Source organism: Diceros bicornis (assembly GCF_020826845.1).
Source record: "Diceros bicornis minor isolate mBicDic1 chromosome 32 unlocalized genomic scaffold, mDicBic1.mat.cur SUPER_32_unloc_2, whole genome shotgun sequence".
Classification (NCBI taxonomy): domain Eukaryota; kingdom Metazoa; phylum Chordata; class Mammalia; order Perissodactyla; family Rhinocerotidae; genus Diceros; species Diceros bicornis.
The window spans coordinates 455,741-481,452 of record NW_026690908.1 but is presented as its reverse complement, the minus strand read 5'-3'; the positions used below and the strand labels follow the sequence as shown (position 1 = coordinate 481,452).

The following is a 25,712-nucleotide window of genomic DNA, read 5'->3' as shown; positions in this document are numbered from 1 at the left end:
TACTGGAATGGGATTTTTCCAGCACTAACAAGCAACGAAGGTAAAGACGACAAAAGCCCTTATGGACTGGGCCCTTTATAACAAATTCCCCTGAGAGCTTGGCACAGCCAGACAAAGAGACAGTTCGGAACCCCAGTCTACTCGACTGGCCACCGAGGTGCACCCCGGTAAATGCACCTTCCGTATGGTGGAGACCAAGGAGAAGATTCTCACTGGTCACAAAGCCAAGTTTTCTCAGGACACAGAACAAGACAGAGATTACTCTGGGAGGAAAAGGGATCAAGATCAAAACCAAGAGTACTCTACCAAATTTAAACCAAGAGTCACTAAAAGCCCAAGAAACTAGTTTCCCAAATATTTTCTCCTGCCAATGTAAATTTAGAGAGAAAAAATTCTCACCATTTCCTTCCGCCGGACTCCGCAGATAGAGATTCCGAGAGGCTGACATGGTAAGAAGTCTTACCTTTTGCCGGCTTTTGTCAGGAGTTGCCGTATCTCACCATCTGCAGTAGTCCAGGGAGAAGGCAGGTCTTCCAGCCAGAGAAGGCAACTTGCCAGCCAGTGTGGCTCCTGGCGACTACGCCAAAACTGTCGGGGGAAGAGGGAGAATCTCCCTCTGCCCTTTCCCTTAAGGTTCTTCTGGCTGGCCAAATAATCAACAAGACAGGTTAGCAGGAGAATATAATACCAAGTTTAATAACATGTATACATGGGAGAAAGCAGGGACACTGCGTTTCTCAACACAATAGCAGAAATTCTCGTCTTAAATACCATTTTCAGCTAATGACAAAGGAGGATTTTGGGGGTGGGGGGAGTCAGTTACAGGAAATTAACACTAAAGCACAGTAAACAAGAGTAAGGTTTATTACGTAGCTCAAGGCCTCACCTTCCACATTGATAAGTCACTAGAAATGAGCTCATCCCCCTCTCTTCCCAATACAGAGAGGGAGATACCTTTACAAATGGAGACTTCCCTTGTAAATGATTGTCTGGCAACTCCTTGCAGGGCCATCCAAAGAATGTGGCCAGAGAGACAGAACTCCCGATAAGATGGGCTTGTTGGTGCCTTTTCTATTGTAACCTCTATCCTACATTATCTTTATAGCAGTCATGATAGATCTGTTCTAGGAAGGAGCCACCATGTCAAATTCTTTAGGCAGTTAGTGGGGGAGGTCAAATGTCCCTAGAGAAAACAACCAAGGTAAAGAGACAGATTTCAGGGTGGCCAAATCTTGATCTCCCACAGAGATTAAATCTGGGCTTTGTCTATGGTTGGACCCTGAAAGGAGGATTTTGCTTAAATGACCAGAGAATACAGAACCATTTTTCTTGATAATAAGTAATACTTACCATGTAAATTTCTTCATAAATCTCTGAATAAAATAAAAATATATAACCCATATAGATATAGACTCTTACTGACAAACCCCACAGCCTTCTCTAGAGAGCCCAACAGAAAATGTCTCAGCTGACTGTGAATTGGTCTTCTCTAAAAGCCAGCCAGCCCTTCACTGATAGCCCTGGATAAGGAAGGGCAGATAAAATTCTTTGAAGATGTTTAGCTGAATTCAGAAGCAAAAATCCTACCTCCAGTTGGCTCCTCTGTGAGAATTGATGGCCGGCCTTATTTCACAGGCTGGGCAGCTGAGGTTTCAGATGAGCTTATTTGCCCTGTTCCCCAGGGATGCAAAAGGAGGAATGTGACATTCATTCAGGGCTGAGATTTTGCACGTAAAGATAGTGTTGTCGGGATAGAGGGAGAATCTCCCTCTGCCCTTTTCCTTAAGGTTCTTATGGCTGGCCAAATAATTAACAAGACAGGTTAGAAGGAGAAAATAATACCAAGTTTAATAACATGTATGCATGGGAGAAAGCAAGGACACTGCGTTTCTCAACACAATAGCAGAATTCTCATCTTAAATATCATGTTCAGCCAATGACAAAGGAAGATGTTGGGGGTGGGGGGAGTCAGTTACAGGAGATTACCACTAAAGCACAGTAAACAAGAGTGAGGTTATTATGCAGATTTAAGGCCTCACCTTTTACATTGATAAGTTTCTAGAAATGAGGTCATTCCCCCTCTTCCCAATTCAGAGAGGCAGATACCTTTACAAATGGAGATTTCCCTTATAAATGTAAATGTCTGTCTGGCAACTCCTTGCAGGGCCATCCAAAGAATATGGTCAGAGACAGAACTTCTGATAAGATGGGCTTGTTGGTGTCTTTTCTATTGTAACATCTATTGTACATTATATTTACAGCCATCATGATAATAACTCCTTCCTGAAACAGATGTTTTGTTTTAAATTCTTTAGGCAGTTAGTGGGGGAGGTCAAATGCCCTCAGAGAAAACAACCAAGGTAAAGAGATAGATTTCAGGGTGGCCAAATCTTGATCTTCCACAGGGTCATAGAAGGGAATAAAGATTTCAGCAAATTGGTTTTTTGTTCTCTACAGTGGTAGTAATTTAAGAAGATAGTCTCTCACTCCAACTTCTCTTCCCTGTTCTCTATCTGTAATATCGCTGTAAAAATTCTCTCTGCAAAAATTTCAGTCTTTTTTCTTTGCAGTCTATTATCATCTTTACGAATTCTTTGACTTCACCACCTTCTTGGCACCACAGCGCTAGCCATTGAGATATTATTATAGATTCAGTTTTGCAATTTCATCCTCTTATCTCTATTTCCTCTGCCATTTCTTAGTTTTAGTTCTTATTGTATCTTATGCTTGAAAACATTTCAAGCTTACAGAGTATATCAGTTCGTTATCTTCTCAACTTTTTATTATCTAAGTGCCCTCAAATATCACTTTTTTTAAAAAAGAAGTGAAATAGATAATAGAACAATATATTGTAATAAATTGACCACTTATAAAATTAAGTTCAACCTGCAATCCCTCCCCACTTAACAGCGACCATCTTTTATAACTCACCATGCTTTAGTTTGGGCAGGGTCAGTTTATCAATGATTTCTGGATGTTTTAAACCGCATGAGACAAATACAGTGTAAGGTAAAATTGTTACTCTTGCAGAAGTTGTAGAATATCCTGATGGTTATGGAAGTTGGTGGCGGAGAACCTGAATCATATGAAAAGTAGTTGATTAATTAGCACCTGACAGAATTTGTTAATTTGGTAAGGACAATAATAAGACATAAATGTTGAAACGATAACTTTGCATATCAGAGTATTGTCAAAGGCCACTGGGGAAATTCATAATATTCTCAAATACCACAAAAAATGACCACTTTTTCATAAAAGATGTCATACATGATGGCACCATATACTTCTGTCAGAAAATTTGCAATGAAAGAAATTAAGACTTGAGTCATTTTAATTTTAACTATTTGTTTCTGCTTACTATTAGGTTAAAAAACCCTTTTAGAAATAAAGTGATAAGGCATGTACTTGCTTAATTTTTATTTTTTTTAAGAAAAAGTCTTTTTCACATTTTAAAAAAATATTTATTTGTATTTATTTTATGCTGAATTTATTTGTGTGCCCAAAGCCTTTTTTTAATTAACTACCACCAATTCTTTTCAAACTCTTTCAAAAAGTTGAAGAGGAGAGAATACTTCTAAAGTCATCCTATGGAGTTAGCACTACCCTGATATGAAAGCCAAAGACACTAAGAGAAAAGAAAACTACAAGTCAGTATCTTTGAGGAATATTGATACAAAAATCCTCAATAAAATAATAACTAACCAGATTCAGCAGCATATTAAAAGGATTATACATCATTTTAAGTGGGATTTATTTCTGGAATACAAGGATGTTTCAATATATGAAAATGAATCAATGTAATAAAGCACATTAACAGAATGAGGGGAAAAAACACAGGATCATCTCAATGGATGCAGAAAAAGACTTGACAAAACTAAACATGTTTTCATGTTAAAAACACTAGAAAACTCTTAGAGTAAAAGGAAGCTACTTCAACATAATAAAAGCCAGATATAGAAATACACAGAGAACATCGTATTCAAGGGAGAAAGACTGAAAGCTTTTCTTCTAAGATCAGGAAAAAGGCAAGAATGCCCACTGTCACCATTTCTATTCAACATGGTATTAGATGTTCTAGCCAAAGCAATTAGGCAAGAAAAAGAAAGCAATAGCATCCAAATTGGAAAGGAAGAAGTAATATTATATTTGTTTACAAATAATATCTTATATGTTGAAACCCCTAAAAATTCCACGAAAAAATTTTTAGAACTGATAAATTCTGCAGAGTAGTGGAACACAAAATCAACATGAAAAAATTAGTTGTTCTTCTATACATTAATAATAAGTAATCTGAAAAAGAAATTTAAAAACTTTACATTTTTATTTACAATATCATCAAAAAGAGAAAAATACTTAAGAATCAACTTACTCAAGGAGGTAAAAATTCCAATGATGTTTTTTGCACAAATAGAAAAATCTATCCTAAAATTCATATGGACTCTCAAGGGACCTTAAATAGCAAAAAGAATGTAGAAAAAGAAGAACAATTTAGAGAAGTCACACTTCCTGATTTCAAAACTTACTACAAAGTAATCAAAACAGTGTGGTACTGGCATAAATACACACAATATACTAATGAAATAGTATAGAGAGCCCAGAAATAAACCTTTGCATATATGGTCAAATGATTTTTGACAAGGGTGCAAAGACCATTCATTGGAGAAAGGATAAGTTTTTCAACAAATAGTGATGGGAAAACTAGATGACCACATGCAAAAGAATGAGATTGGACCCTTACCTTACCCCGTATACAAAAATTAACTCAAAATGGATCAAAGATCTAATATTAGAGCTGAAGCTATAAAATCCTTAGAAGAAAACACAGAGTAAAAGCTGCATGTCATTGGGTCCAAATGCCATTGCCAACAATGATTTCTTTCATCTGACACCAAAGACATAAGCAACAAAAAAAAAACAACAAATTGGACATCATCAAAATGCAAAAGTTTTCTGTATCACAAGATACTATTAACAAAGTAAAAAGGCAACCCACAGAATGGTTGAAAATATTTGCAAATCACATATCTGATAAGGGATTAATATCTAGAATATATAAAGAACTCCCACAACTCAACAATAAAAAAACAATCCAATTTAAGAATGCACAAAGGACTTGAATAGACATTTCTCCAAAGACATAAAATGGCCAGTAAACACGTGAAAAGATGCTCAACATCACTAAGTATCAGGAAAATGCAAAATAAAACCACATTGAGATACCTCTTCACACACATTAGAATAGTTTTATTATCACAAAATCAGAAAATAACAAGTGTTGGCAAGGATTTTGAAAAATTGGAACCCTTGTGCTTGGATGGTGAGAATATGAAACTGTGGAAAACAGTATGGCAGTTCCTTCAAAAATGAAAAATAGAATTACCATATGATCTAGAAATTCTACCTATGGGTTCTGAAATAACAGAAAATATATTTATGGATCTCTGTCTCCAGTTCCTGGCACAGAGCTCCTAAAATCCTTGTAATTTCCTAAATGATAAGAACACTAGGAGCATCTCTTGTTGTAATATTTGTCTTTGACCCCATCCCTAACACAGAGCTCCTAAAACCCTTGTAATTTCCTAAGTGATAAGAACACTAAGAGAATCATTTCTTCTATTGAGGCAACTCTGGGTGGGCTCCTGGATGGCTCCTGGATGGGGGCTGGTCACCGGAAAGACCAAGCCCCGATTAGAAGCTTGGAATTTTTAGTCCTATCCCTTATCCTCCAGAGAGGGGAGAGAGGCTAGAAACTGAGTTAATAATTGATCATGCCTACGTGAGGGAGCCTCCATAAAAATCCCAATAGAATGAGTTTCAGAGAGCTTCCAGATTGGCAATGACAAGGAGTGCTTGGAGAGTGGTGCACCTGGAGATGGCATGAAAGCTCTGTGCCCCTTCTCCATACCTTTTCCTATGCACCACTTCCATTAGGCTGTTCTTGAGTTATATCCTTCTATAATAAACTGGTGATCTAGTAAATGTTTCTCTGAGTTTTGTGAGCCACTCTAGCAAATTAATCAAACCCAAGGAGGATGTTGTGGGAATCTCTGGTTTACAGTCACTCAGTCAGAAGTACAGGTAACAGCCTGGGCTTGTAACTGGCATCTGAAGTAGAGGTGAGGTTGGGTGGGTGTGCAGTCTTATAGGACTGAGCCCTTAAACTGTGGAATCTGATGTATCTCTGGGTTGACAGCATCAAATTGAGTTGAATTATCTTACAACCATCTGGCATTCCCAGAATTGCTTGTTGGAGGTGTGGGGAACCCTCCCACATGTGAAAAAATGAATCTCAGAACACCATATATGGGTATAAACCCAAAAGAACTGAACGCATATATAAAGACATATACGTACACCCGTGTTCTTAACAGCATTATTCAAAATAAGCAGAAGCTGGAAGCAGGCCAGGTGTCCATAAATGGATGAGTTGACAAAAATTGTTGTGTAAAACACAGTGGAATACCATTCACCCTTAAAAAGGATGGAATTCTGACACATGTTATGACATGGATGAACCTTGAGGACTTTATGCTAAGTGAAGTAAAGCCAGACACAAAAGGAAAAATACTGCATGATTCCACTCATATAAGGTACTTAGAGTAGTCAAATTCATAGGAATAGAAAGGAGAATGGTGGTTCCCAGGGTCAAGAGGGAGGGACAACAGGGAGTTGTTGCTTAATGGGCACAGAGTTTCAGTGCAAGGTGGAAATAGATCTGTGGATGGTTAGAGGTTATCACTACACAGTTATGTGAATGTACTGAATGTCACTGAACTGTACACTTAAAAATGGATAAAGTGGTCAATTTCATGTTATGCATATTTTATGACCATCTAACAACATTAATTATTTTCAACAAATGAACTAACACTAGCTACATGCAATACCATGGATGAATATCACAACCATAATGCTGAATAAAAGAAATTATATTCAAAAGGCTATATATTTTATAATTCCATTTATATAAAATGCAAAAAAGAAACAAAACCGAGGTCTAGCTTCCAGTACTAGTGGAGTAGCTTGTTGAACTAACACTCTCACGGATAACAATGATAAAATCTGCATGAAATATTATATATATTTATATAGAATCATGTATCTATATGTAATACACATATAATAAATGTGTATATGTATGTATGCATAAATCTCTTCCAAAGGCAAGCAGAACTGAAGGGGAGTCTTCCCTTGAATCATGGGAATTTTACCAGGAGATATTTGCAAGCTTGAGTTTTTTGCCTCAAAACATTCCAAAATCTGTACATGGCCCAGACGGGAAAAACTATAGTATTACTTGTAATGTTAGAGGATGTATTTTGGGGCTGACAGAGTAGCCGGAAAGTTAGGGGAGAAATTCTGGAAGGGAGGGAACCACAAAGAGGAAAATCTTAAAATATGTATGAAAGTCTGCCCCCCACACACAGCAGATTGGCAGATCTTTGAACAACACACTTGCAGGGTAGGCCCCAGAGGGCGTAGTGTAAAAACAGCAGTTGGAAGATGAAAGAACTGAATGAGGATTTCAGCTATGCCCATTGTAAAGGAGATAGGATTGGAGTTTCAGTCCAGCCAAGTTAACTCTCTGCTAGAAAAATAACAACACTCTTCACAGGGATACAATAGAATCCAGAGTCTCTATAACTATCATCCATGGTTTCTAGTACATAATTTTAAAAATCATGAGATTTGAAGAAATAGGAAAATATAATCCATATACGACCAAAGTGGGCAGTAGAAACTATTCCCAAGGTGTTGCTATTAGCAGACAAGGATGAGAAAACAGCATTTATAAAGATGATCATGGTGGTAAAGAAAAATATTCTCATAATGAATGAACAGATGTAGAAATTCAGCAGAGAAATGGAAATTACAAAAAAGAACCAAATAGGAAGATGAAATACAGAAAATATTTTTGAGTTTACTGGTAGATTAGAAACAGTAGAAGAAACATGAAGATAGAGCAATAGAAATTATCCAGTCTGAAGAAAAGAACATAAAAGTTTTGAGAAAAATGAAGACAGCCTTAAGACCTGTGAGATGAGTGAGTCCCCATCAGAGAGGGGAGAGACAAAAAATTAAATGAAGCAGAAAGGCAAATCAATGAGTAATAGCATAAAACTTCCAAAATTTGGTGAAAAATCTAAAATTTTAGATCCAAGAAAGTCAGGAAACACACAAAATAAAATACAAAATAAAACCATACCTGGGCACATGATAGTCAAGCTGCTAAAATCCAAAGATAAAAAGAAAATCTTGAAAGCAGTCAGGGAAATACATATGTACAGGGGAAGACATTACATACAGGGAGAAATAATGTGAATGATGGATGATATATTATCAAAAACAAAAGAGACAAATCAACAACAAAATGACATCTCTCAAGTGCAGAAAGAAAACCCAAAAGTCAACACAGGATTTTATATTTAGCAGAACTCACTTTCAAAAAGGAAGCAGAAGCCACAATAAGATACCACACACTTATTAGGTGGCTAAAATAAAAAATAAATTTGCAACTACAGAGTGCTGGTGAGGACTAGGAGCAACTAGAACTGGGAATGCTACGTGATAGTTGCATTCGGAAAACACTTAACACGTTCTTATAAAGTTAAACATACACTTATTATATGACTCAGATATCCCACTCCTAGAGATTTACTGAAGCAAATTGAAAACTAATGTTTAAACAAAACTCTTTGCATGAATCTTCATAGCCATTTTATTCATAATTGTGAAAAGCCGGCAACAAACTAAATGTCCTTCATCAGGTGAATGGAGAAAGAAACTGTGGTGCATCAGTACATTAGAATACTACTTGGCAATAAAAAGGATAAACTCTTGATTCACACAACAACAAGGATTAATCTTGGATGCATATCTCTAAGTGAAGGAAGCCAGATTCAAAAGGCTATATAGTATATGATTCCATTTACATGACTTTCTAGAAAAGACAGCATTACAGGGATGGAAAATGATCAGTGGTTGCCAAGGAATGGAGTGGGGGAAGGGGTTGACTACAAAGAGACAGTATGAGAGAATTTTGGGAGTGAAAGAAACAGCGCTGTGTGGTACCGTGGACGTGGATACATGACCGTAAAGTTGTCAAAACCCATACAACTGTACACCGCATAGAGTGAATTTTACTCTGCAAATTTTAAAAATCAATCAGGATGCTGGGGAACTCAGATGGAATGCAGTGACAAATGTACCTCACTGTATTACAAGCATGTGACATAACCACACAGAAGGGGTGGGGATGAAAGGTCCTGACCGAAGTAACTTTGGAAGACAGTGTTTTGATGGGATACTGTAAAACTAAAGTACTGTACAAAAACACTGTACTCTAGGTGGTAAATTTGTTTTTCATAAGGGTATGGATTAGCGATTCTGAAACTAGTTGACACATTAGTAAATATATTGTAGATAACTGGAGTTAAGTTTCTCACTGTTGGTGAAAGAAGTTACAAATAAACAAAACGAGAATGCTGGAATAAACTCTGTGGTGCTGGATTGGAGTTGGAAGTATCAGTATGAATACATGTCTCTTTTAATATATCTATCCAGATAGATAGATTGATTGATAGATTGATATATCGATAGGTAGATGTGTATACCTCAGTTTACATTCATACATACATTTCCAAGCTCTGCTGAGAGGGTCTAGAAGCAGTGACACCCTCGTATCAATGGTCACACCTAGCTCGCACATTTTGGTTTCTAAATATCATTCTTCAATAAAAAGAACCAGGTTTTCTTGGAGAAATGGCTAATTCAAATCTGGGGATGGGAAATACAATATGAGCCTGGAGCTTCTTGTAGTGCCAGAAAGTAGGAAAGTGCTTTCAAAAAAAACCACAGAAAATGATGAGATGTGTCAAAAGGAATCAATCTGGGCTGGCCCTGTGGCTTAGCGGTTAAGTGAGCGTGCTCCGCTGCTGGCAGCCTGGGTTTGGTCCCGGGCGCGCACCACTTCTCTGGCCATGCTGAGGCCACGTCCCACATACAGCAACTAGAAAGATGTGCAGCTATGACATACAACTATCTACTGGGGATTTGTGGGGAAAAAATAAATAAATAAAATCTTTAAAAAAAAAACCAAAAGGAATCAATCTTAAAGACTTCTCAACGGCTCAAGCTGGAAAACTGGGAGCAACAAAATAAATAATGGTAGCATTGGATTATTACCCAGAGAATAAAATAAATATCCATGAGTCTATACTGATATAAAGAAGATTAAATAAGAAAGGAAGAAAGAAAAAAAGGGGGGGAGAAGAAAGAGAGAAAGACAGGAAGAAGGCAGGGAGAGGGAGGGGGGAATCTTCCTCACAGAATTCCAAATAATAAACGCGGCTGGATAGCATGAAATAGAAAATCGCCACTAGAACACCACAGTAATAATTACTGTGGGCAAGACTGACTGATGAATGCAAAAACTGTGAGTGAAACTTAGAGAAGAAACAGTACATTTGCAGATCCTCGAAGCATTTCCCTCCCAATACTTAACATTTTTCTCTTAATTTCTTTAAAAGACCTATGACTATTTAAAGAAAAATCATAACACTGTATTGTGGGATTTATAACATGGGTAGATGTAAAATTTATGACAACATAGCACAAAGGACAGACAGAGGTAAATGGAACTGTTCTGTAGCAAGGCTCCCATATTTTACATTGATTAAACTGGTGCACTATTGAGTCTAGGTAGGCTGTGATATGTTAAAGATGCATATTGTAATCTGGATCAACCACTAAAAACTGCAAAGGTGTGTCACTTAAAAGCTAATAAAGGAATTAAACAGCATACAAAAAGGGTTTGTACAAGAATGTTCACAGGAGATGATCTGCACGTCCCCAGGAGGAAGACGAGCCCACTTCGGGGCATCCACAGAGCAGAACGCCCTCAGCCGTGCTGAGGAGCAAACGCTGACACACACGTGCTGGGTGAATCTCATCTACCTCGTGCCGAGGGATGCAAGCTAGACAGAAAACAATACATGTGGGCTGATTTCTGCCAAGATGAACCTATGGTGAAAAAAACAGAACAGTGGTTGCCTCAGGGGAAGGAAAAAATTGCCTGGGAAGGAACAGGAAGGAGTTTTCTGGGGGTGAAGGAAATACATTATTCTTAAAGGGGTGAAGGTTATATGGGCATGTTTATTTGCTAAAACTGTACGATTGAGATTTGTGCCTTTCAGTGTGTGTACATCTTACCTCCCCACACACACAAAAAGGACTAAAAGAATAATAAACTGAGGTGAGAATGGGATGGAGTCTGGATAAAACAAAAATGGCAGATGATTAATAGTTGTTGAAGTTGGGTGATGGGCCTACTATGCTATTTTGTTTATTTTGTATATTGTTTAAATTTTCCTGTAATAAAACACTTGTATAAGAAGACAAACTCGATATACAGTGTTTGCTGGTAAGATATTGGTTACCTTTGGGGAGGAAGGAGGGAGAAAGGGATTGTCGGGGCCTGAATGAAGCTGGTGCTAGTTCTTGGTCACACAAGTGTGTTGACTTTGTAATAATTTTTTGAGGTTTACACGGATGACCTCTGCATATATTTCTGTATGCATGTTATACATCAATAAACACTTTAAATCCTGCATATTTGCACAAAGATAAACTCAATATCTGAGAACAACAGCTGAGTTTTGTTTTAAAGTGGAACACATTCACTCATGACACCATTAGATGGATTTTAATACTCCCAAGTATCTATTAATGCCCTCACCCTTCCTTGGCGCCCTAGGTCTTTCCATTTTTGCCTCAATTTGGCAAGTGGCATGGCTTTGAGTTTTTATGATGCAATCTTTTTCCATCAACGTCCACCCCCACAATTATGCTCACCAAGGCCTTGACATCTAGCACAGTGCAGTGTTCACAGCAATCACTCAAGACCTGTGGGACTGGGTTGAATGAGGAAGAAAACAAGGAGCAATGATGTTCATAACTTATGTCTAAGTGTCATATCGTGACTTAGGAAATTGGTAGGATTTTTCGATAGATTTGCTATGCCTTCTAATTTTTTCTATTTAAAACAATGGGAAATAGGGTCTCAGAGACAGTCTGACATTTCAGGCACAGATTACTGACAACTATTAATGGTATATGACTTTCCCACCTCATCTTAGTTTTAAGTTTTTAATTCCTTACCTTGGAAATGACCTAACTTTGCTTTTTCTAAATCTTGTAGTAATACTGATGCTCCAGAAAGTCGGGCCACGGATATTCTGCTGTTGTGCATCCTCTCTGCAAAGAAGTGGACCTGTGCATCCACCAGTCTGAGAAGCATGTGGTGCTGTAGTATTTGGAGTCAGAGTAGCTAAATGGAAAGATAACTTCAGAGAGTTATCACCATAACCCCCAACAGCAACAAATTATTTTGCTTAATTATTTTGTGATTCTGAGGTTATATTTAAAAAGGGATATTAAAACTGGTTGCCAAGGAGCCAGCCCTATAGTGGAGCAAAAATTGAATATTACCTTCCTACAAAAACTTCCCTGACATTGTGGGAAGGACCAACGGGAAGTTTCAGTGCTGTTGCCTGTGTTAATGAGGCCACGAGGTCCACACTGGGATAAGGAAGTCCAGTGAACAAGCCTGTGTGCAGCGTTGGAGAAGGGGCGTGCGTGTGGTCCCCTGAAGTGGCTTAGGAGTCACTTACCAGTGCACCTAAGTTTCCCGTCTGTATATGCAGGAATTGGGGCTGTCCAATGTGATGTTTTCTCCTTTTTATGACATGGCTCACGGCAGTCCTTCTAAGATGCCTGACCAAGGTATGGGCCCTTCAGGCAGGCGGGGTCCAAAGGGAGGATCTCTGCAGCGACCCTGACCACAGGGTCCAGAGGGAGGATCATGGCAGCCTGGAGGGATGGAGGGGATAGTAGGACAAGTGGCCTTGAAAAGGCAAATTCCAGGATCCCAGTCACCCGGTATTTCCATTTTAGATGTTGAATTTACATTTCAAATACTGGCCAGGGAGCTTCAAGGAGGGCTGCAAGCATCCTCAGCAACAGCCAGGCTGGTGAGCCCCAGCCCTACCTGAGTACCGGCCTCAAGGGATGCAGCCCAACCACGCTGCGCATACTCCAGGCGGTGGGCAGGGCATGGAGGGTGGGCATGGTAGAGAGAAGAGGCATGATAGAGGGTGGGGTGGACAAGGAGAGGAGTGGGGCCCAGGGGTGGAGGGACAAGGAGGGAGTTGGGGCCCCTAGCAGTGCATGCTGGGAGCTTTTGTTTCTCAACCGCTCCCGGCTGGGAGCTTGCAGGACTACAGGACTACAACTCCCGGGATGCTCTGGGCACGGGGCAGTGCCTAGTCCTGAGGGGAGGAGCAAGGAGGTGTGCTCTGCACTGTGGTCCTGCACCTGCTCCACGTGGACTGAGTCTCAGAGGGATGTGATGGGACGAGAAGGACCAAGGAGTTAGGAGGGTGTGGCGGCTGCATGGGCAGCCGCGGGCCTGCATCGTGCAACTGCTTTTGTCCAAAATTGAAGCCGGACTCACGTCTATTCCACACCGCCTCCCTCCGTTGCTTGATTCCTCCTCCCACCTGCATGTCTGTGGGTCTTTCCACAGCCTCCTACCTAGTCCAGGGCCAGGTGCTTCTCTAAAGTGCTTATGGGAACTAGTTTGACATCCCAGAAACTTTCCTCTGCCTGCTGCCCTCTGCCTTCTGCAGCCAAAGTGCCATCATTTCATCAGCTTTTGGGAGAAATTCGCCCTTGTGGCCCCTCTTGCAAGCACAACTTAAGAGCTTTGCAGGGTGGTAACAGTGGCTGTTGCTTGACTTTTTCGCAGATTTGGAAGTTGAGGCATCCATCAGGTTAATCATTGGTTTCCCCAGGATCCGCCAAGAGCATCGGAGAACAACCCAATTCCCAGGCAAGTATCTAATAGAACATTTTCACCAACACCTTCCAGTGCAGGGGCCTCTGAAACAGCATCCTTAAGATGAAAATAGCTTAAGCATTTTGCCATTTAGATTGATAGCCTAATCTCAGCTCAGGCCTGAGTGGCCAGTCTCTCAGGGACACGGGTGACGACTCTGATCCCTCAGGAAGAGACTGGTGGTCCAGCTTTGGGAGAGGGATGTTCAAGGTAGACAGCACTTGGGCAGCATTTGAAACCCATCAGCTTTAACATCTCTGCTTTGTATTCTGGCAAGGTTCCAGGATAAACACACCCAGGGATAGTCAGATGTACCATATTCTTTAAAAATTGTTTACAGTAGTGAAAGGAACAGAGCATAAAATATCCTGCTTATTTGCAAAAGATGAAATGCAACCAAGACCTTGTTTTTTTCTTTTGTTTTTTGAGGAAGATCAGCCCTGAGTTAACATCCATGCTAATCTTCCTCTTTTTGCTGAGGAAGACCGGCTCTGAGCTAACATCTACTGCCAATCCTCCTCCTTTTTTTTCCCCAAAGCCCCAGTAGATAGTTGTATGTCATAGTTGCACATCCTTCTAGTTGCTGTATGTGGGACGTGGCCTCAGCATGGCCAGACAAGCGGTGCATCGGTGTGTGCCCGGATCCGAACCCGGGCCACCAATAGCAGAGCGTGCACACTTAACCGCTAAGCCACCGGGCAGGCACAAGACCTTCTTGTTAATTTTTTTCTGCTCATTCTCTTGCCTGTACTGTACGCTTGAATGCAGAAACAAAAAACTTGAATTGCCAAATTCTTTTTTCCTGAGATTGGTAAATTAACTTAAAAGTCTTATTGAAACCTGTGGAGGAATGGTTAGCAGCTTTCATGATTTATGTCATCTCTAAAAATCTGGGCGTTGATCTACATCAAAAAAAGTTCTTGTTTATATTACACATCCCAATAGGTTACATTTCTGATTCCTGAATGTGGGATATTATCAAAACAACTGAAAAACCTGGTCATGGAATCTGGACTCTGTCACTTTGTCAAGAATTTGCCTCTTTATGAATTAATGACGCATGAATTCCTTGACATTTTTGTAAAGAACGGAAGAGAAACTCTGTAGTGTCTCTGAATGTGGCAAGATGGGGAATTCTCATTAGACTACATCCTTGGGTTCTTCTCTCGTGTTCAATAGGCCCAGGTGATAGTCTGTGTGGTCAGGTGCAGCGCCACTCCCTCAGCCCCCAGTGTTCCATCCTATTCTGGCCTGTGCCTTCTTCAGGGGGTTCTGATTACACTCGTCCACAAGGGTTGGAAAGAGACATTGTAATATGAGGATATTCATCATCTTATTTTATTTTTTTAGATTTTATTTATTTATTTTTTTCCCCCCAAAGCCCCAGTAGATAGTTGTCTGTCATAGCTGCACATCCTTCTAGCTGCTGTATGTGGGACGTGGCCTCAGCATGGCTGGAGAAGCGGTGCGTGCCCGGGATCCGAACCCGGGCTGCCAGCAGCAGAGTGCGCGCACCCAACCGCTAAGCCACGGGGCTGGCCCTTTTTTTTTTTTAAAGATTTTATTTATTTATTTATTTTCCCCCCAAAGCCCCAGTGGATAGTTGTATGTCATAGCTGCACATCCTTCTAGTTGCTGTATGTGGGACGCGGCCTCAGCATGGCTGGAGAAGCAGTGTGTTGGTGCGCGCCCAGGATCCGAACCTGGGCCACCAGCAGAGGAGCGCGAGCACTTAACTGCTAAGCCACGGGGCCGGCCCTTATCATCTTAAAACAAGGATTAATGGAGAGGAAAATCTCAGGGTGTGTGTGCTCCGATGCACTGCTGTTGGGGTGTGGCCGCAGTGACCATTGTGCTCCCAGCAGTCCCCACAATGGCTGTCTCAGACGTTTGATCTCCTGGTGCAACCACAGAAGCTGTTGACAGAGCTGGGCTCTTGTGGTTCAGTGTCTTCCTTCAGATTTTGTGGCTCTGACCCTCCTCTGCTCGCCGCCTTCCTATTCCTATCTGCTGCATTGATTGCTTTTAGTTGTTTCCTAGGAGCCACTGTGTGTAACTGTATTTCACAGTGTCTTTAGGGACCCACCCTCACTACACGAGTCACTGTACAACAGCGACTTATCCTGGTGTAGCCCATGTTCATCCTCTCCAGTAGAGCTGTGAAGAACCCTGCTTACTCGGAGCTCCTCTCATTCTCATGCTGCTGGGGCTGTTATGAAGCTGGGTATCTCGTCTTTGGTCTCATCAACATTACTCTTTTCATCAATTATTCTGAAGTTGGAGACGACTTTGTTAACAATGTGGACACTGACTGTCACAGGCACTTTTATGTATCTTCCCCAACAGCTCTGTGAAGTAGGCCTGTGATTCCCATTTTACAGGGGGGGACACTGAGGCTCAGGGAGGTGGAGTAGCTTCCTTCATGCAGTGTCTTGGTACATTTTGAGTCTCCACCTGGAACTCCACCTCTCAGGTGTGTGCCCTTAGCTGGTGTTCGACTTTGTGCCTCTCTACCAGCCTCCCCAAAGACACAGGCCCCATCCTGAGTCCACTGTCTGCTTGATGGCAGTCACCCTGCACAAACAGGCCCTGGGCGGGGAGTGGACTAGTGGGCCGTGGTCCTCCAGCTTACCCTGGGAAGGTACTAGGTTTCTTGCGAGAGCTGGAGCAGTGGAAGATACTGACCGTCACTCACCTGGAAGGTTTGTTGTGTAGAAATACTTCACTGACTTTTTGCAGGTGTCGTGTCTTCTTTGTCTTCATTGCTCCTCTGGGCTTTTTCCTACAGTCCGTGCTGTGCAGTAACATACAGTACAGAGACTGGTGAACATAATACTGTTGTCCTGCACCAAATGGTCACATCATTCATTTTTCTAATTATGAAAGAAATACATATTGTAAAAAAAGTCACAGTACACAGATCTGTATAAAGTGAAACCCACCCCTTTCATCCCCTTCCCTGAAAACTCACTCCCCTACTCAGAAGCCACTACTGTTAACAGGGTGGGGTTTATTCTTCTGGAAATTTCCTATGAATTTATAAATACACGTAAAGTTTTTTAACATAAATTATATAACTACATCGTTTTGCTATTTGCTGTTTCCCAAATCATATATCAAAGACGTCTCCCCTTATCAGTGCACATCATTCTAACGTACCATGTTAGATGTTTTAGAGGTATTCCAAAGAACAGGAATACCATAATCTGTTTACTTCTTCTTTGATAGAAATGGGATTACATCCAGTTTCACTATTATACATAATGCTGCCGTAAGATCCTTGTGTGGAATTAATTACACTGCTATTCAACTGCTCAATTTGCTTTGTTTCCTTTTAGTCAGAGACTATGACATAAGATTTTCATGGTAATTATAGGGAAATTAATTTTATCATTGAATAAATACATTTATGGGGAAACTGGACTTCAAGGTCATCCATCTCAATATTGTGGAGAAAAATCATGAAACTTAGAAGGTGTGCTCCATCACATTCTAACAAGTCATGTTAACAATTTAAAGTTGAATGTTTGAGTAGCCTCTACTGTCTCTCTTCCAAAGACGGATGACTTCTTCTTTTCTTGAAAACTGCTGACTCCAGGGGCTCTGAGTTTGGCTAGAGAGGATAAGATATTGGTGTTGTATCTGTTTCTCTTCAGCTGTAGGCTGCATCTTCTAAAGATCATAGAATTGAACATGGTCCAATTGATAGATATGATTTGAGTCAAAAATTCAAAGTAATGAACCTAAGAGAGGAATCTATAACTTGGGTTCTTAATAAAAAATTTCCTTTGATATCCTTAAGTTTCTGTGATTACTAGTAAAAACTCACCTATGGGTGAAGAGATGTAGTTCTTCTGGCAATGTCTGGCTTGAACATCCATAGGTAAGCCTGCCACACCCGTAGGTAGATTAGACTTGATCTCTTGAAGACCTCTACCCTTGGTGTTTGACCTGGGAAAAATAAGAATTTAAAAAAGCTGCTGTTATTAGCACTCAATGCTAGATGCCCATTAAAGAGTGAGTTTGATTTGGTAAACCAAAGGGAGTATAAGCAGAACAAAGTCTTTAAAATCTCTAAAATTTCAAAAAATTATAATTTTTTAAAATATAACTCTATTTTTGCCACAGTGCAAACTGTGTATATATGAATGAAATATCCCTCTGTCCATTTCTTAACTTGTTTCCATTGATATGATGGATTTATCCTCTAATCCAGATTCCAAGTGTGAACGAACATCTTGGTCCTTCAAAGAAAAGAAGCCATTGAAATTTGATTTTCTTTTACCTCGGCATCCTACAGGTTTGAAGAATAAATTATCATGTAATGATACAACGATTCTGAAATCTAATTGTTAATTAGAGGGGTGTAAGGGATGATTGAATGGTGGTTCATCCCCATGGTCAGGGGTATTGTACACATGGATGTGTAAACATGATTCAGGAAGCTGCTTCAGCCCCGTGACATCCCTGAGAACCACAGTGCAGGAGGATCTAGGCACACAGCCATCTGCCTCGATCTCCTGGGTTACATGTAGATCCAAGGGTTTTGAGAGTGGTTTCAGAGCAGCTAACTTTTATCTATTTCCCCCCTTCCTTCTCTCCAGCTTATCTCAAACAGTCTTGACTATCATATTTTAAAGTAAGACCAATTATAGTTATTTACATGAGTTTCTTGTTCATTATTGCAGAGTAATATTCAGGCATACCATTAAATATCATTTAATTGACCTAATTAAATTTGTCGTACCTTATAATTGATTAGACCACTAAGTTTAGTTCAGAGTTTGATATTCACCAAATGTGTTAATCTGCTTACAACTGCCATGTGTCTCACTCCTCTTAGATATGTATCTTTGGCCCATCACAAGATTTTAATGAATGAAATCATCATAAATTAAGATAATGTACTGTCTTTTGGATGATAAGGAGGCATATGGGTCCATTTTGGAAATATGCCCATCTGTCTTTGCTCCCCATGGGAAGTTTCTGGTCACTAGGTCTCCAGGTGGCTTGCACAAGCCCTAGGTCTGTAATAGTTTGGTGCCTCTCCTTCTACTTGGGGTAGAAATAAAAGAGATCAGAGAGACTTATTAAAGTTTTGGTTGTATGAAGTCATCGATGAAGAATATCCATACATATTGTTCTGGATAGCTCTCTGTTCCTAAGAGTACTGGTTACATTAAGGACTTGTCAGGAACCGTGAAAGGTATGATATTTTACCTTACCTGCAAGCTAATAAGTCAGCCTACCATGGTCTTATAGATGCTGGCAAAAGAAACTAGACCCATGGGTCAGAGACAAAGGACTTAACGACACAGCAATAACAGTGGCCTGAGTATCAGCATTTGCACTGGTTCACTAAATCCCACTTCCTACAGGGTGATACACAGTGAGCCAGCTGACATGCAGAGGGTTGCAAGAGCTCCGAGCTTAAGGAACTCAAATCTTTGATAATGGACAGGAAGTCTGCTGACCTTTGCCCCAGGGAGGGGTGTTATTTCTATTATATTGGGCAGTAAGCAAGCCTGCCCTTTGTTCCAGAGGAGGCCACTATTTCTATCTTCCAAGGCTGACAGCTCTACACACATCCTTGAAAAGATATCCTGGTTTCACTGGCTTTCAAAGATAAGCTTGACTGAGACTCGATCATCATTCAGTTCTTCTGTTTCCTTTATTGAGATTGTGCAAATATGCTCTTTTCTCTGTAAAGTTCACTAACTTTATTCATACATAAGGGATGCTTTTGGTTTTATTTATTAAGTTGAGATTTTCGTATTAGAGCAAATGATGAACTTTCATGGGTTGTGTCTGAAAGTATACTTTTCCAAGATAAATGTGAAAGAAGATCAGGGCTCACAGAACTCTGCCACAAGGAGCTGATAGCAACTCAAATGATTTTAATTTGAATAGTGTTTTGTACAACTTTCTTCCATCTTACTTCATCCTCTCTGCTTCCTGTAACTCCCATATGGGAATGGGGCAGTTTCAGGGATTCACTGAACTCATTTACAATATTCAAATCATTTTGTCTGTTGTGTTTTTTTAATTGAGGTAAAGTTGACATACAACATTATATTAGTTTCAGAGGTACAACTTAATGATTCAATGTTTGAATATATGTTGAAATGATCAGCACAATAAGTCCAGTTAACATCTGTCCCCATATATAGTTACAAAATTTTCTCATGTGATGAGAACTTGGCATATTTCAAGATGCAGAAGAATCAACGATGATGTCATACTTTTTCATACACAGCTTGATGAATTTGGACATAAGTATACACCCTTGAGACTGTCACCGCCATCAAGGCCACAAACATATCCATCAATTCCCAAAGTTTTCTCTCACCTCCTTTATTACTATTATTCTGTGGTAAGAACTCTTAATATCTACTGTATTAGCAAATGTGATGTATGCAGTACAGTCTTGTTACCTGTAGGCACTATGCCGTAGCCTACACCTCCAGAACTTATTTATCTTGATAACTGAAACTTTGTATACTTTGACCGTCAGATCCCAAATTCTCCATCCTCCCATCCCCTGGCAACCACCATTCTAATCTCTGCTTGTATGCGTTTAACTATTTTAGATTCCACATATAAGTATTTGCCTTTCTCTGTCTGCCTTATTTCACTTAGCATAATGTCTACCAGGTCCATCCATGTTGTCAAAAATGGCAGGAATTGCTTTTTTTCAAGGTTGACTAATATTCCATTTCTTTATCCTTTCATTCGTCAGTGACATTTAGGCTACTTCAGTGTCTTGGTTATTGTAAATTAGCTGCAATGAACATTAGAGAGCAGGTATCTCTCTGAGACCCTGATTTCAATTGCTGTGGGTATATGCTAGAAGTGGGATTGCTGGATCATATGTTAGTTTTCATTTTTGGAGGAAGCTCCATACTGTTTTCCATAATGGCTGTACTAGTTTACATTCCCACAAGGGTTTCTTTTCTCCACATCCTCACCAACATTTGCCATCTTTAGTTTTTTTGATAATCGCCATCTTAACACGTGTGAAGTGATAGCTCATTGTGGTTTTGATTTGCATTCCCTGATTAGTGATGCCAAACACCTTTTCATACACCTATTGGCCACTTGTATGTCTTCTTTGGAAAAAGTCTATTCTGGTCCCTTGTCCATTTTTTAATTGAATTTTCTTTTTGTTATTGACCCAACACAAAAAAAGAGAACAAAATTTTCAGGCATTATGAGTGCTTCCCAGTTGATGCAGATGGTTTTGTAATTACAGTGGTACCAAAAGATCATGTTTCCTGCTTTTTCTTCAGCTTGTTATAAGACCAGCAGTAGCTGCGGCATGGCAGATAATTGGGATCTTCTGGGTTTGGAGGTTTGCAACATAACTAAGTGGTAAGGAATTTTTTATTATTCCAAGGAAATTATTGAGTTCATAGTCCATGGAATCCAGGATTGATAGGGGTAGGAGGAAATTAAGGTGAGGATCAGTGATCTGGCATTACTTCTGATCTTGAGGGACAGGTATCCACTGTAGAGTGTTTGAATAAAAGTATTAGATATCAGGAATTTGTGGTGAGTGAATATGTTTTCTGAATTATTTACTTTGAACATAACCATTTGGATTATGTGAACATCTGGGATGTGGGAGTAAGTCGCTAACAAGGGCTGGTTGACAATGTCACTATTGATTTGACTTCTATGAACACCGAGTGGTCAATGGATTAAGCAAATGAGTAGTCAGAAAACACAGAAATGGTGGGATTTGGGATTTAGTAAAAGATTGGGGACCGACTGTCCTGAGAGTGAGTGCCAGGACTTGTACAGTTGAGAGTGACAAGGACAAGAAAGGAATAGAAACACACTTAAACAAGGAGAGGGTGTTAACAGGATGGAGGGAGAGAAATGATCTGGAGTAGCCTTGAGTTTTGACCTGGAGCTTTCTGTTCTTGATGCAAATCTGCCTGATGACATCCCAGGACACAGGTCAGATCCCCAGAGGATAGAGGGAGGGTGGAAGTACAAAACAGCCATGATAATTGTCCTAAAATGGCAGGCTTCCTTTGTCATTTGACCCAATTTCATGATTTATTTTTGTAGGGTAAGAGGAAAAGAAGGATGATAGTCATGTCTTCACAGAGGAAGCTGCGTGACTGTGGGAACCAGTCCAAACCAAAGCCTGGTTTAAGCACCTCCATCCCTTTTAGGATGTCCAGTGACATAGTCAAGGGATGGGTTACTAGAATCCCATCCCATCCTAGCAGTGACGGGTCTCTGGGAGGACACCTTGGACCAGCCCCACAAGGTCTGCTGGCCCGAGAGACTGCAAGGACTCCAGGCCTGCAGCAGTGCAGGACAACTGGTAAGTCCTTTCAATCTTGCCAAAGCGTTGCAAAAACTTGCACCTAGTCACACAGGTGAATCCCTGCCAGGTGTGCTCGCAGGTGGTCTGCACTCCAGGTCCCATGCCCACTCCTGCCGGTCTTCAGATTTGACAGAGTTGATTCCAGGAGCTGATCTGGGCATTCCACAGCTTCACTGCCAACAATTTCTGGTGACTGTGGAAGGTATCAGGAAGGAGGAAAGGGCAGTGAGGAGCACAAGAGAGAGACTGGTGGTAGCACTGATGGCGGACAGACTTGCTAGCGAGGCAGAGAAAACGAAGGGCCAAGAAGGACGTCCTGACAGCAGATGAAATGGAGCAGGCACCTCAGTGAGGTCTCATGGGTGCGTCCCTAATGCTTCCTTGCTTTGAGCTCTTGAAACTTTAAAACATACCAATACGTTTCTTTTATTAAACTCTGCTGTGTGACATAGAAAATATAGACAGCGGTTTCTTTCTGAGGTGAGAGGTTGAGTTTCAGGTGAGGAGAGAAAGATCTTCTTTTTTCATGCTGTTCTCTCATTTTCTTTTTCTATGTACATCATTTATTTTTACTTTCAAGTCAGCAGCGAGTTACCAACGTCACGGGATGATTCAGTTTTTCCCCTCACAGTCACAGTAAAACGTACTAAAAGTGGATTATTCTTTTTGTGTAATATTCCAATAGATTCCAAAATATTGTTTCAAAAGCACTTTGATGCCTATGTACTCAAATTAGGTATTTACTTCTAGGTCTCCATTTTTATGTTCTTTGTTGCATGCTAATGCAGTGTTGCATCTAAGGAAATACCAGATTTCCCTCAGTTTTTTAGATCCATATGTGTTGGAAATTTGATTCATGAAGATGGACATGGCAGCTGGGGGATCGTGCTATTATCAAAAGAGGCCTTTTCAGCATCAGTAATCTGACAAGAACCCACTGCTTGTTGGGATTTCATTGTCTATTTGAGGGATCAAGCTTTCACTGTTGGCACTTCTCTTTCTCTTTGGAGGGAAAGTACGGCCTTCCCAGTCTTTCCATTACCAAATCATTTTCCTAGGTGCCTGTGCCATGTCAGGAAGGGCCTGGGATGCCGGGAACCAGAATTCATCCTCAGCTTCTGGCTGTCCTGAGAAGGCTTCCCTGGCAGAGTCCAGCCTGTGTGTCTCGGTGACACTTGCAGCCATCAGAAAGGAGGCGATAACACACAAGTGCCAAGCGATTCATCTGTCCCTTGTCTTACAGGGTGTTCCCAAGGGAAGAGGTTCAAAATGCCACTTGGTAACCCTTTGAAAGCTGCTAGTCATGGGTCGGGTTCTTGGTGTGAGATCAGAGCAGTGTCTATTCACCACCAGATGGGGAGCATTTCAGTATTTTAATTGGTAAGGCTGTGTTCATGCACCACCATGGATCATCAGTTCCGTGGCATTCCTTGCTGGAATGCCACGGGTGTGTTGATGACAGGGGTGTTCCTCCCAACACCCCTGTCATGCCTCATCTTTCAAAGCTCCAAACAGGGTTCACACCCTAGCAGCTGGTTGTAATGTAACCACAGCACAAGACTGGGGAAAAAAACACAGCCACCCAGGGGTGACACACTTTAATGACTTGGGCCCAATTACCCCATTTGGACGAGTTCAGAACACCAACACTGAGTGTGTAAACTGGAGGATTGCCCAAGACCTTGGACCTCAGAAGGACACGAGCTCAGAATTCACCTTGGACAGCAAGGGACAATGTGGGGTCACTGACTGGCCAGGATTACGGTCCCTTATCCTGGCAAAGCAGAGCTCACTCGGGATCCCTCAGGCCAAGCCAGGGAGGAGGCTGGGGGCCTTCTAGGGAATTTCTGTCCTAAAGGGAATGGCATAAGGAAGGCAGGGGTGCTGAGAATCCTAGTTCACAGGGAGCAGTCATGTTTATGGAACAAGGCCCAACAGTAGCCTTAAAAGCTGCATCAGAAATCGTTCCTCCTGGATACAAATCAAGCAGGAAAATGAATTCAGAGTCCTGTACAGGGATCCCAGCAGGATTCAAATCCAGGTTAGGGGTGAACACGGAGCCCCTAGAGGGGTCTCAGGAGGGAAAGTCCTGCCTGCCTTTAGTCCATTTTCAAATGATCTTCCTCGGGCCTTGTCCTCTCCACATGCATGTTTTGATCTTTTTACATTGGTTTCCCCACTTAGAGCTGATGCAATTCCAGAGATTCAACTAGAAAACTAAAAGTTCCTAAAATTTGGTCAAAAGAAACCTCAGCAGTTGGGGTCTGGGTGTCCCAGAGGTCACCATGCCATAAGGCCTGGGGCTGACCAGGGGGCCACTGAGACAGGCTCTCTGGACTGGCCAACAGGGAGAATCCACCCCTGCCCTCACCCAACTCCTGCCCGGCCTCACTCATTCTCGTTGAGCAGCTCCATGTCCTGGAACCAGGCCCCAAATCACTCCTTGGGGTCTTGTTATAATTCTTTGCAGCGACCTGGAGCAGCAGGATCTCCCTCATGACTCGGTATTCCTGGGACCAGAGGGAAGGAGAGGATGCAGACAGGGCCTGGGTGGGGGATGCTGCAGGGGCCTTGTGGGGGGTGAGGACTGGGGCAGAGGACCAGTCCTGGGAACGCTCCTTCCCTCCAGTTCCATCCAGGATCTACCTGTTCTCAGAATGGGAATAATCAGCCCCTCCTCCAGGAAGATATCCTTGATGCCATCCTCCCCTCAACCCACGCCCCAACTGGATGGGTCTCGACTTCTACCAAAATCTTCCACTCAATGTAAGATACAAGGGGTGGAGCCAGAAACTGTTCTCCCCAGAGGGTTTCTGATTTCCACCTCCTTCCCCTCCCCTGCAGGGAGTGCCACAGCTGCTCCTCAGTCCTCTTCTCAAGGTTGATCTCATTCCCCTGGAAGGCAGACAGCCAGAGTCCATCAGACAGAGCCCCCTAGACTGACTAGCCCCCTATGCCCTGCCCTTCTCATGTGGCACTACTGCCAGGTCCCCAGAGGGGGCGGGGCATGCAGAGAAAACAGGACTTGGACCTAGGATGGGCTCTGGGCTCCAGAGTAGTAGGACATGGGGGGAGGCTGAGGGACCTGGCAGCACAACCCTCTCTGATGACAGACTTGGAGGCTGAGGCCTCAGGCAGAGGGGACTGCTCAGCCACTTATGTGCTGCCTGACTTGGGGGTCCCAACTTCTCTCTCCCTCCACGGGCAGCATGGGAGGGACAGGCAGAGTCCAGCTCAGATAAAACCTCACGCAGCTGTGCCATCAGGCAGCTCTGAGCTTCCCCAGCCTGAGGAACGAGAATGGATGTTTCAGGCGGAGCCTCTGTTCACTCATCCCTAAGATGGGCCTGATGCCCCAGCTCCCAGGGGCGGCTGTGAGGCTCTCATGAGAGGAGATGTGCCAAGTTCTGAGAGCTCAGAGCTCAGTTCGGGGGCTCACGCATCCCCAGGCTCAGGATCCTGGTCCTTCCTGCC

The 25,712-nt window shown here is 41.6% G+C and overlaps 1 protein-coding gene across 23 annotated transcripts in view; it reads right to left on the bottom strand.

The window, feature by feature from the left end:
- LOC131402214 (ral-GDS-related protein-like) overlaps nucleotides 1-25,712 on the bottom strand; it is a 353,959-nt gene that overhangs the window by 181,743 nt on the left and 146,504 nt on the right. For 10 of the 23 annotated variants that reach the window (XR_009218411.1, XR_009218398.1, XR_009218401.1 and 7 more), the window contains 5 exons: nucleotides 17,727-17,848; nucleotides 16,593-16,770; nucleotides 12,672-12,870; nucleotides 12,160-12,255; nucleotides 1,823-3,076 (listed from right to left, as the gene is read on the bottom strand). The exons of 2 other annotated variants lie outside the window; for them this stretch is intronic. Coding sequence is in view for 5 of the 21 variants with exons in the window: in XM_058537089.1 (XP_058393072.1) it covers nucleotides 24,419-24,748 (330 nt within the window). In the remaining 16 variants the exon portion in view is untranslated. 11 more of the 23 variants (XM_058537089.1, XM_058537088.1, XR_009218408.1 and 8 more) reach the window with 10 other exon arrangements.